Genomic DNA, 13,273 nt, shown 5'->3' with positions numbered 1-13,273 from the left:
TATTACTGCTTTTTATGGCATAAGGAAGCAGATAGATTGGGTTTTTTTGGGTTTTGTGGGCAGTATTTTGATTTCTGTCATACAGGTGACCTGCTTTTCCTCAACACTATGTCCACTGTTGGAAAAAATAGCCAGACAAATCGAAACAAAGCTGCATCATCCTAGATAGGATGCTGAGATTCAGTAGCTGTCTTCATTGGTCAACACAGACTAGATTTACTGCAAAAACAGATTTTAGGAATGGGTTTTTCTGTTTGCCAGTAAATCTTGCTCTGTGTGCTGGGTGGAGGGAACTGCCCTCAGTCAGAGTTTGTCTTTAGCAGGTCTGACTCTTAGGGGAAGGAAAAGGGCATTTTTGCATCTCTCCAACAGATGAGGGATGGAGGGGGGAATAGATCTCAGTCCCTGTGGGAGTCAGCCACCCCTGTGGCCTCCTTCACTGTCACTTCAGTAGCAGATTGCTCTGCTGAAGGCAGCCCAGGAGCTGCTGCACAGCCATCCTGATGGATAGGCAGCACCTGACAGGAACTTCTAAGGGAAATAAGAAACCAAAGCTGTGGAGAAGGAGCAGGAAGGGCCTTTTCTGTACAGAAACACTTGCAAAATCCATCACTTAGGGTTTGTCAAAGCAAAGGTAGTTGCTGACTGCAGCCGTGGCTGTTGTAGAAGTCCTGTTTTGGGCTTGTGCTACTCATCCTGGTTTAGATTTCCTTCACTGAGAAAAATTCCTGACAGACATGAGTGCCCCCTCACTGGAGTACTGGAGTACCCCCTTTCCACCTCTGTCCTAATGTTTTCAGCATCACACAGAAAGGCTGTGCACACACCTCAGACCATGGAGCGTTTGGCCACAGCAGACCCCTTGTCCATCCCCTCCAAATGCTGACTGTGAAACCACTCGTGAACGACAAACAGCACAGAGCTGTCAGAGGTCTTGACTCTGAGCTTGGGACTTGAGCCATCTCTGCTGAGCACCATCTCTGCCCTGCAGCTGAGTCCCTCCAAGTCACCCCCTCTGGTTTTTTATTTTTCAGTATTTCTTTTCCTGCCAGTGCCCCCTGGCTTTCTTTGCCCTCACAGAGAAGCCACAGAGGTGAATACCACCACGTCATGGCAGCTTTTCTGCTGGCTTAACTTGTCAAATCACTTCAATGAACAGCACAGCTGGGTCAGAAGAGAGGAGCAGGGCAGAGGGGCACAGCCCAAGGCAGAGTAGAGGGCAGGGAGCCGCTTTCCTTCCCAAGTAAGATCAGTCACTTTAGGTAACATCACCTGAGGAAATTCAGGACCAATAAAGGCAGAAAACATTTCAAACACAAGTCTGTCAGGATCTGGGTCTGGTCTAGTTAAAGTCCAGTCTGGAACAGATCACAGTGTTTCACAAACTGCAGTGCACATTTTCTTCTCATGCTTGTGTTAATTTGGATTTTGTACATGTTAATGTTCACATAATAAGCCAGAATTGGGTTCTGTACCTGCATTGTCTGTGATATGTTTTCAAATTGAGCCATTCCACCAAAGCATTTCTCTCTTCCCTTTATGTGATTTAGAACATGCTTATCTCTCTTCCTTTCCACATTTTAAAGTCTTTATGTTTGTCTTTGTCTCTCTGATAATGTTATCTCTCTGCTTTACTTTTAATATACTGTTTTGAGAACAAAGTGACCTTATTTTGATCTCTCTCATTTATACATTTATGAGTTTCTTTGTCCTTTGCAGGCAGCCATTCGAAAAGAGCTTAATGAATTTAAAAGCTCTGAAATGGAAGTTCATGAATTAAGTAGGCATCTAACAAGGTAAGCTGAGAGATTAATTTTTTAAGACTATAAATGAATACTGTTGTTTTCAAAAGAAAATCAAAGCCAGCAGCTGTTTCTCCAACATGCACTGAACACACCATGAGGTCTAGACAACATTTAGAATTACAGGCTGTAAAAACAACTCACACAGGCAAACACGTGCTGCCCTATTATGTGGAGTTATGCAGGCACGTGCCATTTAATGAAGTATAACCTGGGGTTTTTTAAATCATCATGCTGCTTATCTGTTCTTCTGAGATGAAAAATTTTAAAAAAGAGTTGGTGGCAGAAGGAGGACAGGGAACCCTTGTAGAGCATGTAGCAAAGTCTGAATGAGCACACACTGAGCCCTGTTGTGTGTGCAGCTGTTCACACCACGCAGATACCACCCACAGATCTCTCAGTCTTGTCCTCCACACCTGGCCATTGATGCAGTGGGGCATGGCAAGATCCACACTGTAAGAGAGGCACTGTTATTTACACCTTGGGCTTCTTTTTAGTTTTAAAAGTAGAGACTGAACGAATTATCCATGAGCCCAAACCAGCCACTTCCCTCTCTGATGGGCTAGGGCTGAAGTCAGGTCTTTGCAAATCAACACTTTAGACTTTAAAGACAAGTGTTGGGTACTGAAGACAAGTGACAGTGAGATCTGGTGTGAAACTGGAGCTGCCCTTGTATTGATGTGTTCATCAGTTCACTGCTCATGAAAAATGCAGGTGGTACTTTTAGGAAAAATACAGAAAAGCTTAAGGCAAAATTAATTTTGTATTAGAAGATTTTTATGTGTATAAATTAATAATTATATTAAAATTCACCACATGTATTATGCATATATTACCTTGCAGAAGCGATCTCCCTTCTCCATCCTAGCATGTGCTAGGCTGGTTGCACTGGGGTTTGTAGTGAGGCAGTGCTGCTAGAGACAAGACAGCTGCTCCTGAGCCACAAGGTCTGGGAGAAGCCTTAGGATGTACAGTTGACCTAGATCTGTTGACCCCAGTTACTGAGCCTTTAAGGGACATTTGGCTCCTCCAGGCAAGGTGACAAATGTAGAAAGGCTGTTTTAAAGAGGGTGTTGCTACAAGTAGTCAAGCTCCATTGAGAGCTGCTTTGAATTCCATGAAGCCTTTAGCATCCCACAACATACAGACTGGTTTAGTTTTCCAGAAGTCTCTCCGGCTCTTGGCTTTCACAGGTTTCTGCACAGTATTTTCCTTCTCTTCCAGTGTTGGAGTAAGCAGTGACCCTTTAAAGTTTGTATCTGAAAACCCCTGAGCAGCTTGGACTCAGTAGTTGTGGGCCAGGCAGAGAGCCACAGCTCATGTAACAGACTCTGGAATAAGGCTTTGCCTGAAGAACAGCAGGACTTACTGGTTCAACAAGTGGCTTTGGGAAAATGCACTTGAAGGAAGCATGCTTAAACAAAAGAGAGTATTTCCCTTAAATAAATTTAGATAAATCACCATTATAAAGTCATTAGCAAAGTAATGAGCTCTTCATGTCATTAAGCAGTGGCAAGAGCAAAGAATGTGAGTGTCACTTTACTAGTGGGACACGTTAATTAATTCATAATAGAGTGAAAAATCAAAGCTTAAAAAATGTGTATTTGCAGATCTGACAAACCAAGGCCTTCTGACACAAGGTGCCTTGCAGGAAGGGGGGCCATTTTAGCTCCATTTGTCTCTTTAGCGTCCAACATTAGGGAATAATCATGGTTAAACTGCATGTAAATCTTTGTGGCAGAATAGCATAAGGTTTGTCTAAACCAGACAATTTTTGTGGAGTCAGGCCTTGTATGGCCTGGAAGAGGGCAAGCTGATCTGCTATTGCCCACTCAGGATGGACCTGAAGTGTATGACTGTCTCTGGTAGATTTTGGTGCAAACAGCTTACACCTATGAACTGTGAGTCGGGCAAGGGCCAAGGAAGTGTGTGTGTCTGTCTGTTTTAGGTCCTCTTGCTAGCATGGCTGATGTCAATGATGCAGGAATTGAACTGCCTAATGGTGTCACTGCAGCAATTAGTTCTCCTCCTTTTTTTTATGTGCAATATGCATGTGAGGATATTATCTTACCGTTTCTCTTTTTTTTTTCCCCCTTGGGTTTTAGGTTTCATAGACCGTAGCAGATCAATTCTACCTGACTACTATGCCATCTTCAAAACATAACTAAAAGGAACCATAAGTGCTGGTATTATTCACTTCCCTGTTACGTACAATGTAAATCTTCTGAACTGCCTTTCTAAAAAAAAAAAAAAAAAAAAAAGGTAGAAAAATAAATATTAAAAAAAAGGAGAATTGTATTTACATGTGATGAGTACTGCAGCATCATCAGACCTGCTGGTTCAAGCTTCAGTAACAGAAAATACCCCTGGTGGGAAATCGTGCCAAGACTTGGCATCTATGTATAGGACTTTCCTGGCATGTGGATTTGCCATATGTGTTCAAGCCCAGCTGGTGGTGCAACCATTGTTGTCTTCAGGCACCCCTCATCCTGACAAGCCTCTTCATCAAGCCTAGGGAGCCCTGAGACATGTTCAGGGAATCACTTGGCCTGGGTGAAGTCTCCAAAAGATGAGCCCCTATGGCACTAAAGCACTTACACCAAACACTCCTTTCTGGCTGAGAGCACCTTATGAGGACAGTGAAGGAGCGAAACTCTCCGTGGGCCAGCCCATCTGTGAATATCATCTGAAATAGAAAGGCATTTCTTTCCCTGGAGAAGTTTTCAGCCAGTCAGTAGACATTATTCAGCTTCCAAGCAGAAAAATCCTCTGAAGAACAGGACTCCCTACTGAAGGCTGCTTCACTTCTAGCAACTGTTTGTTTTCCATCTCTTTCAAGTATAATTTTCTAAACCCGGTTGTGAGCCCATTAGCAGTAAGCGACAAGAACACTGAGAACCAGCAAGCAAAAGCCCATCTCTTCATGGTCACTGCATGGCATCTGCTCTGCTTGTAGTTTGTCTTACACCCAAACCTTGTGACTGTGTGAGAGCCAGCATGCCCCCGGCAGCAGGAAAGGCTGGGATTGCCCTCCGGCTCTGCAGAGGGACACACAACAGGAGGGACAGGAAGTTCCATGGAGGATATCTATTGTCTCTCTATCAGGTGTCTCAAGAACTGATCCTAAACTCACACTGAGCAAAGCATGACAAGGTGTATTACCTGTCCTGACAAAAGGAGTCTGGGGCATTCTTATGGATGGTGGGACTTGTCACTGGTACCCACAGCTGAGGCATAAGGACAGCAATTCAGAGGTGTTCTGAATTTATTGGTTCTAACTTTGATTTTAATTTATTTTTATTATAATGGTTTAACACACAAACTGACCAAGCAGAGCTCAGAGAGCTGGTCACTCTGAGCCTGGCTTACTTGCCAACTTAAGCGTGTGCTCTACAGTGAGGAAGCACACGCAGCCTCACTGCTTTCAGGAATGTGTCTAAGAGGCTTAATTGAACCTGAACACAATTAAGTGCTTTTCTGAACTTAGGCCATCACCTTCCAGAATTAAGTCCTTAACTAGTATAATGCCAGCAAACTGGGGCAGACATTGTCAGGATTCCTTTCAAACTCTTACAGGATACATGCCATGTTTTGGGACAGTGGCTGAAAGCACTGTAGCAACATGACTGTAAGAAGTTTCAGATTATTATTCCAGGACACCTTTTCTTCCACAAAAGCTATTTTCCTTTGACAGTTTGATCAGAGAGGCCAAAGTTTTTTACTACAGAATAGTTATTTCTGTTATTCTTTTACTAATTTCTCCTTTCTCACTGTCTTCCATGTATCTATCCTCTCTTCTGTGCTCCCTGTCCAGCTCCCCCTGTTCCATGCTAACATCACCCTTCACTGATTGCAGGCTGAGATGCCTCTCACCCTTGAGCATTTAATGCTCAAGTGCAGTGCAGTGTAGTGCCAACACTCCTGCCTCTTCTCAGGCCTCACCTCACTCCTCTGGATGCAGGAGTATGGCCAAAGGATCTGCACAGAGCCCAAGGAGTGGCTCTAGCACCAGCCTGCCCCAACAATCCAAGCAGAGAGGGTGACACCCTCCATCTGCTCTTGGTGGCAGCACTCAGCACCTCGCAGATTGGCCCGCCAACAGAGAGAAGCAAAAGCTTTTCATTCTCATCCATGGCCATCCTTGCAATGCTGTGGATTATTAGTTATTCAATGAGGATTGGCTGTTGTAGGATGGAACATCAAAGGAAGGTAAAAACCAGGTGGTTTCTGGTGCTTCCCAGACTGGGTGATGATTCCTGAGGAAGTGCACCGTGATCCCTGTATCACCAGCTCACACTTGCTTTAGATAAAAGTTCATCAGTAGTGAAAGCCTTCAGTGTGCAGTGTTATCAGCTCAATCCAGCAGAGGCAGAGCACTACCAGCCAGGAACACACTGCTTTGGGGTTATTGTCGTGAAAACCTCAGTTTGTGTTTATAAATTCATTCACATACATATGCACACAAGTTACAAAACTGCTTCAGAGCTTTAAAACAAGGAAGGAAAGTCTTTATGCTTTTAAGTGCACAGACTGCACTGCATTAGCAAAGAGCTCTGGAACAGAGCTGTTCTGAAGAACAACAAATCCTTGTGTTCCCAGCATGGATCTCACACCTGCCCTGGCATCTCTAGTGTAGAGGGTCACTGTGAAATGGAAGGGACACTGTTTAAGGAGCAGTGGTGACAGGAATCACAGGGCTTGGTAGGCTAGTGGGAGGGAAAGGTGAGGGTTTGTTTCATTTTTACTAACCACATTAAGACAATGGAGGTGAAAGTCGCAGTCTGCTGCTGTCTGTCCATTGGTAGTGCTGGAGTCCCCAGGGGAATGATCACTCTGGGTATTGCCACTGTCCCTCACGGGCACAGCCCCAAGCAGTGCCCACACTGCCAGTCTGACATTGAAAATAAACCCTTGTCTGAGACACGTAACAGCCAAGTCCTGGGTGATGGCCAAACATTCCCCAGCATCTTCATCCCAGTGAGCCCGTGGCAGGTCCTTGCTGACCACTCAGCAAGTTGCCACACTCAGCCTTGCCCCATGATTTTGTGCTGTCCCCAGGGCAGCTCCATGCAGCCATGCTCTTTTTTTTTTTTTAATTTCTTTTGGGTTTTTTTACTTAACTCCTAGCTGAGCAGACACCAGAGAGAAGTGGAAGAATTGCCGTATTTTTCCCCAGACAGAAATAGAGCTTATTCCTGAAAAGGGTGAAGGAGAGGAAAAAGAAGCCATACAAGGTGTTTGGCACTGCAGTATCACCAAACTGACACTTCATCTGCTTTCAGCTTCAGTGGGTCTGGGTAGTTTGCAAAGTTAACCTTTGCCAAGGCATTCCACAACAGGAATGTTCCTTTCAGGGCCTGAACACAGCACTACATCCTTGGTGTGCACACCCACCTCTGGCATCCCTAGGAAGTTGCACACAGACTGGGGAACTGCTGGTCCCTTTTTTTATAAATCTGGATTCTTGAGAATTGTTTTCTGATCTGTGAAAGCTATCTCCATCATGGCAAAGGAGCTGTGATTCTGTTGGCAGTAAAGGGAAAAAACCAAACAACAAACAGTCATGATTTCTCTCCTTTGACCTGGATTATGTGTAGGACATAATGATGACATTCCTGCCAAGTCTGTATTAGCAGAGTCATCCCCGTTCTGATTGGAAGGAGATTAATAGTGGTAATAAAGAAATTACACCAGGTTTAGAGAATGGAAAAGTCAACACAGAATAAAAATGACTATTCCAGAGGTAATCCATCTCCAGAGGTAAGAATCAAGGAATAGAAGCATTTTTGTTATATCTACCAAATTCTGAATATTTAAAGTGTGCAAGTATTTTGACATCTGCTGTATTCAGCAGCCTGCAGAAGAATGAAGTAGAAATGGGGACTAAAGGGTGGCTGGGGAGGTGGTGGGGATTAAAAAAGCAGTTCCAAAACATCTGGACAAAAAAGTTTTGGTTGTTTGGGAAAAGTGATGGTGAGGAAGCCCAACAGTGGCACACCTTCACCAGCAGAGAGTTGCAGGGACCTGGTGACACCATTCTGACTCAGAGGGAATGTGGGCATTGTGGCTTTTGCCCACCCTACACCCCACTGGGTGGGTACTCGCAGGCTGAAGAAGTTTCAGGCTGCAGGTCTGCTGGGAAGGAGCTCAGGCCAACTTTTGGGTCTAGGCAATTCCTAGTGAACACACTGGGCATTATCAGAAGAGAAGGAAGAGGCAGGGAAAGGAGCATAATAGACTTAGTTATTTTATGTTAACTGAAACCATTTAGTGAGGCCATTACACAAATAAATCTCATCCTAATCCATGTGTAACCACTGAAGTCTGTCAATCACTGCAACTACTCACCAAATTCACCCTTCCTTATTTCTACAGCACCACCTGTGCAATGCAAACACTATAAACCAAGAGAGGGGGGAGCACTTCCAACATGCCTAGTGAAGCTTGCACTCATAAAAATAGATGGGCAAGGTGGAAACCCATAGTTATACATGAATGGGGGCTCCCTAACGTGCCTGCAAATAAAATAACTTTGTATAAATAGTCATGGGAGATGACTAGGCTAATAAAATTCAGGAAAGAAGGGAGGACAAATTATTTTTCCCAGGTGTTCAGTCTGCTTGAGCTTGGAACAACTTCTGTAAACAAAGAGGAGGTGACGGGCACATACCCTGTGTTCCTGTGTGTCCCAGTTACTCCTGCACCAGTTGCATTTTCCAGTTGATATCCAAGTGTATGTATATAGATTGTCTTTGTATAGGAGTGAGTGTGGTGGCTGTCAATCGTGATCTTCCAGTATTGTAATTTAACAGATTATGGCTGTATGAAAATGATGTAAATAACTAGAAAAAATTAAACTGGATCTCTATGTCCTAGTTTTTGTACATACTGAAACTGCATGGTATTTAAATTATTGTTTGTCTCTGATGTATGCAGTTTCTTAAAAAAATTCATTTAAAAAAAACTTTCTGGTGCCTGTGTATTTTCTCACCCTCTGTCCCAGTGACTGACAATGTAACACACAGAGGCACTCAAGGATACCACCCAGGCTCTCCCACACCTCCATGGGAGCAAAGCAGGAAAGGGAGACTTCCCAGAGTGGATGGATGGGACAGATCAGATGAGCCCCAAGCACCGTGGCTGGGCTGGTGCAGCTCACAAAGAAGGACAAGTGGTACCTCGGCTGCTGAAGGGGTGCCTGGCACCCACCCAGTGAAGAGCAAATCCAACAGTCTGCACTAGACACACACAGGCATCCAAAAACCCCAGAACCAAACCCCATCTGTCACCACAATGCTCTGGTGCAAGCTGTGCCCTGCCAGGGCCAGATGCCAGAGTCAATGTGCAGCACCAGCAAGTGCTGCTGCTGTTCAGCAGATTCCTGCACATCCATATCATGTATTCCTATTTTTTGTTACCCCTCTTCCCCGAGTAGCTTCAGTGGGTGACAAGTCGAAGCCCCTGTGTAGTGAGAAGAGGAGGAAAAGCTTTCACAAGAGTAAGTACAGACCTTCAAACAGGCTCACTGGCCCCCTGCAAGGGTGACAGCTCTGCTGAGGCTCTTCAGTGTTTGGAACTGATGGTGCAAACATTCTGACCCTGAGGAGATGAGTGACACTCAGCATCCTCACTGTAAGTGGCAGCTAGAAGCAGCTCCCTTCCCCTGACAGATGCTTCTAATTACACAAAAATTAAAGATCCATCTACTTTAACTGACCAAATTCTGTTTCTTTCCCTTGTAGGAAAAAAAAAAAAAACATGATCAAAACTCTGGTATTGAGCTTTTTTTGGTTTGCTTCCATCTGGGCGACTTTTCACCTACCTCACAATCCTTGTTTGTGTGTGTTTGTATGTACTTCCATTCTGACAGCCAATGGGTTTTGTGGCTATCCTGTGAGATGTGGATAAATAAACAAAATTGTAGGTTGTGACTAAAGATCCCCTTCCTTCACATCAAGCTATGGCTTCCACAGCAGCAGTATATAGTTGTTGGGTTACATACAGTAATTTCTGTGCTTTAACAAGAAAATTATTGCTGAGAATGCATTGTACAGGGAATGTGAGAACACAGTCCAATCTCTTACATTGAGACCTCTACAAAAGGGATGGGTTTTGTTTCAATGGAAGCATTTCATAAAAGCAGTCTGAGTGAAGGGATGTGTGTGTCTTCAGTGAAGTCCATGTAATTACTGACAATCAAATTGCAATCCAATGCCATCTGTAGGCAGGAAACAGAGGAGGCTGGTAAACAATTCTCCATTTAACAAACACACCTGCACAAACACACACTGCTGCTTGGCAGTGCCTGGCTAAGAGCTCAGTGCCCTTAGCAGGATTGCTTTGCCATCATCTCCCTCACCTCCATTTCTCCCCTCTGCTCCTCAAATCAAGCTTCCCAGACAACCAAGCCCAAAAACAGCGGCGTGGCCATGCCCTGGTCACGCAGTGGAGCTGGTGTGTGTGGGACAAAGCAGCTGTGCTGCTCCTGCCTGAGCAGTGGGAGCTTCTGGTGCAGCTGTCAGGGCAAGGTGCAGGAGGTGCAACAGCACCTTCAGGACACATGGGCCAGCAGTGCCTTCAAATGGTACAAAGCTGCATACAGAATTCCTCCGAGTGGCAGAATGAACAAAAGCTTGGCTTCTAGGTAAATTTGTGCCACAGGAGCTGTGGTGTTCAGAAGGAGATCTTTGGCTGAAGCTGTCCCACGTGGAGATGACAGCTGATCTCCTGCCCACAGAACGCTGCTCCGGATCACTGTTACTTTAGGAGCCTTTGAATGACTGTATTTCAGCTACTTTTGTCTCCATGCTCTCCTGCTTTCCTTTCCATGCAGTCAGGCCCCTTAATAAAATCCAAACCCTTCATCACTTTTCGAGCATCATCCTCTGACATCTGCCATTACTTTTCTTATCTGGAGTTTCCACAACATTTGGACATCAGCTGGAAAAGAATTGGTGCGTGCAGCACAGGACAGCACAGACATGTGGCACCACTCTAAACCTCTCTGGAGAGAAAGCATGGCTTGAGGGGAGAAATGGATCAAATTACACCTTTTTTTCTTGTTTGCAAAGCCCATGAAGATATTTGGCAGGGTGAAGCTTGAGGGGGATAGCTCTCACTCTCCAAAGTCAATGCTTCAGTGCTGTCTCTGGGGGAGAAAAAACATAAAGGAAAAACAAAAACAACAACCTAACACTTATTGGGTTCTAAATGAACAAGCAAGTATGCAACAAGCAGTTACACACTCAGCCAGCCAAGGAGAAATTATGTAAAAATAGGAAAAATACCTCATTTTCAAGCTTCTCAGGAAAAATGAACATCAGGTAACTTCTTATGTTCCTGCTGGATGACATAGAGGTTAACTGAAAACAAATAACAAAGATAACCCCCCCTTCCTCACCTTACTTAGCCAAAGATTTCAGTGGGAGACTCAATTACATGCAACTTCAAAACATTCTCTGTTAGGCACTACAAGTCCATAGTAGATAAATGACCAAACGTGGACTTCCCATTAGAAGTGCCAAGTTGGACACCACTGCACTGCACTGGTTTAGTTCAAGAGGTGCAAGAATGGTCACCACCAACCCCAGGCTGGTGACAATGTCTGGAGGGACAGACTGAGGCTTCCCTAACAGTGGACTCTGCTCCAGGCTGGGACATTAGAGGTACCTTGCCTCAACTTTCCCCTGACTGTCACATGCTGGGGACAGTGGAAGCTCCCGTTGTGCCATTCTGCTCCCTTGGGAAGCAGAGCAGTCAGCTAAAGGTTTACGTTCCACTGAGTGTACGAGCAACTGAGCAATCACTGAAAACTGACTGAGCCTAAGCGAGCCAGATTCATACTTCCAGTCTATTGGGAATTCAGGGCATCTTTGCATAAACTGATTCCTTCTAAATCCACAGCTTAAGTTTGTGAGCAGACCCATTTTGAGACAAACAAATGCCTCTCACCAGCAGTGAAGAAGCATGGCATTGAACCACCATGCCCTCTCTTAAGCATAGCACCTTCTTCAGCATAGCCCATAATAAATAATGACCTCTGCAATAAGGAAACACTCCTGACCCTTCTTGGTACACACAAATGAAAAAGCTACATACAAGCTTCAGCTGACATTACAGTGGAGCAGCATTTTGGGACCCATCCCACATAAAATGCGATGTTTAAGTAAAATTGCTGTTGTTTATGTGAAAACATGAAGTTTTTTCCTGTGAGGATGACCAAATATAGGTTGCCCAAAGAAGTGTTAAGACTCTTTCTCCTTGGTGACAGTCAGAAGCCACACAGACTTGGCTTGGTCTGGGGCAACCAGCTCTAGGTGGCCCTGTTGGGCAGGGGGCTCAGGCCATGTGGACTCCAGAGGTTCCTGCCAACTTCAGCCTTTCTAAGGCTCTGTAAAAGTTGATCTCTCTCTTCTGTGCAGCTCCAGGCCTGCCTATGGACAAAAAAAAGGCTTCTTTAAATTAAAAAAAAAAAAAAAAACTTCTGGAGCCTTCAGTCAAAGAGTAATTGGAGGAACACCCACTGGCAAGCCTGGAAGCAGTAACACTGACTGGCATTTCTAATCCTGATGCAGTGCACCTCTCTTCACAGAATATGAGTTATTGATTCCCTTTCAGGACTGAAACAGCTGAACACCCTCGGTGTCATCGCTGCTTGTTTTTAAATGACCAAGAAATGTGCCATGTGAAGGCCCCAGTAATGCACCTGCACCTCTGGGGAGGTGTGAACTGGCTGCATGCCAGGGGAATCCTTCACACCAGCAACCCCTCAGACTGCACCCGTGGCCATTATGTGAAACACTTGTGCACTGCATGCTACAGGATGCAGGGCTGTTGCTAACACAGCTTGTGTCTTTCCTGTGCACCTTGCCCAGCTCCCGTGCCTGCACGAGGAAAACAAGCACCCACCCAAAGCGAACTCCATGGGTTACACCACACTGCAGGCACAGCAATGGATTCCAAAGCAGACACAAACACGCTTTTCCTGAACTGGGCATTGCAGCAGCACCAACAGCAAGGTCTCAGCATCCAGCAGAGATCAACTCCCCAGGATTTTAGGGGTAACCCCAGCTGAGTCCCAGGCTTCCCCCCTTAATGTGCTGCAAGGTAAACCTGTCCCAGTTTAAAACAAAAGCTTCTAAAGCATTTCAAGTCTGTACAACACCGAGTGCAAGCTAAACACACTCTCTCAAGTGCAGCAAGCAGCACACTAAGAACCAATTTGAGTCAAATAACACATTCTTATGTACAATTCCCTGGTCTATGCAAGAGGTAGAAATAGAATTTTACACTTTTACAAGAAAAAGATCAGTTCTCCAGTAAATCTCTACCTATGGCTAATCACTCCACTTTTACTCACACCATGAATTACATTTCTGCATTGAGTTAATTCTGAAATCTAAACCAAGAAGAATCAAATTACAACAGCTTTGAGCCAAGCACTCAGCAGAGGCATTGGTTATTACTGGGCT

At 44.8% G+C, this 13,273-nt stretch overlaps 1 protein-coding gene across 8 annotated transcripts in view; it reads left to right on the top strand.

The window, feature by feature from the left end:
- The window catches only part of PHACTR1 (phosphatase and actin regulator 1), a 298,270-nt gene extending 291,291 nt beyond the window's left edge, over positions 1-6,979 (top strand). For all 8 annotated transcript variants that reach the window (XM_063160585.1, XM_063160613.1, XM_063160574.1 and 5 more), the window contains 2 exons: positions 1,720-1,796; positions 3,908-6,979. In XM_063160585.1, the coding sequence (XP_063016655.1) occupies positions 1,720-1,796; positions 3,908-3,923 (93 nt within the window). In that variant the 3' untranslated portion in view covers positions 3,924-6,979. The remainder of the gene's footprint in view (positions 1-1,719; positions 1,797-3,907) is intronic.
- The last annotated feature ends 6,294 nt before the right edge of the window (positions 6,980-13,273 follow it).

Source organism: Melospiza melodia, chromosome 1 (genome assembly GCF_035770615.1).
Source record: "Melospiza melodia melodia isolate bMelMel2 chromosome 1, bMelMel2.pri, whole genome shotgun sequence".
Lineage (NCBI taxonomy): Eukaryota > Metazoa > Chordata > Aves > Passeriformes > Passerellidae > Melospiza > Melospiza melodia.
Note: the sequence above shows the minus strand (reverse complement) of the source record. Positions and strands in the feature narration are given on the sequence as shown.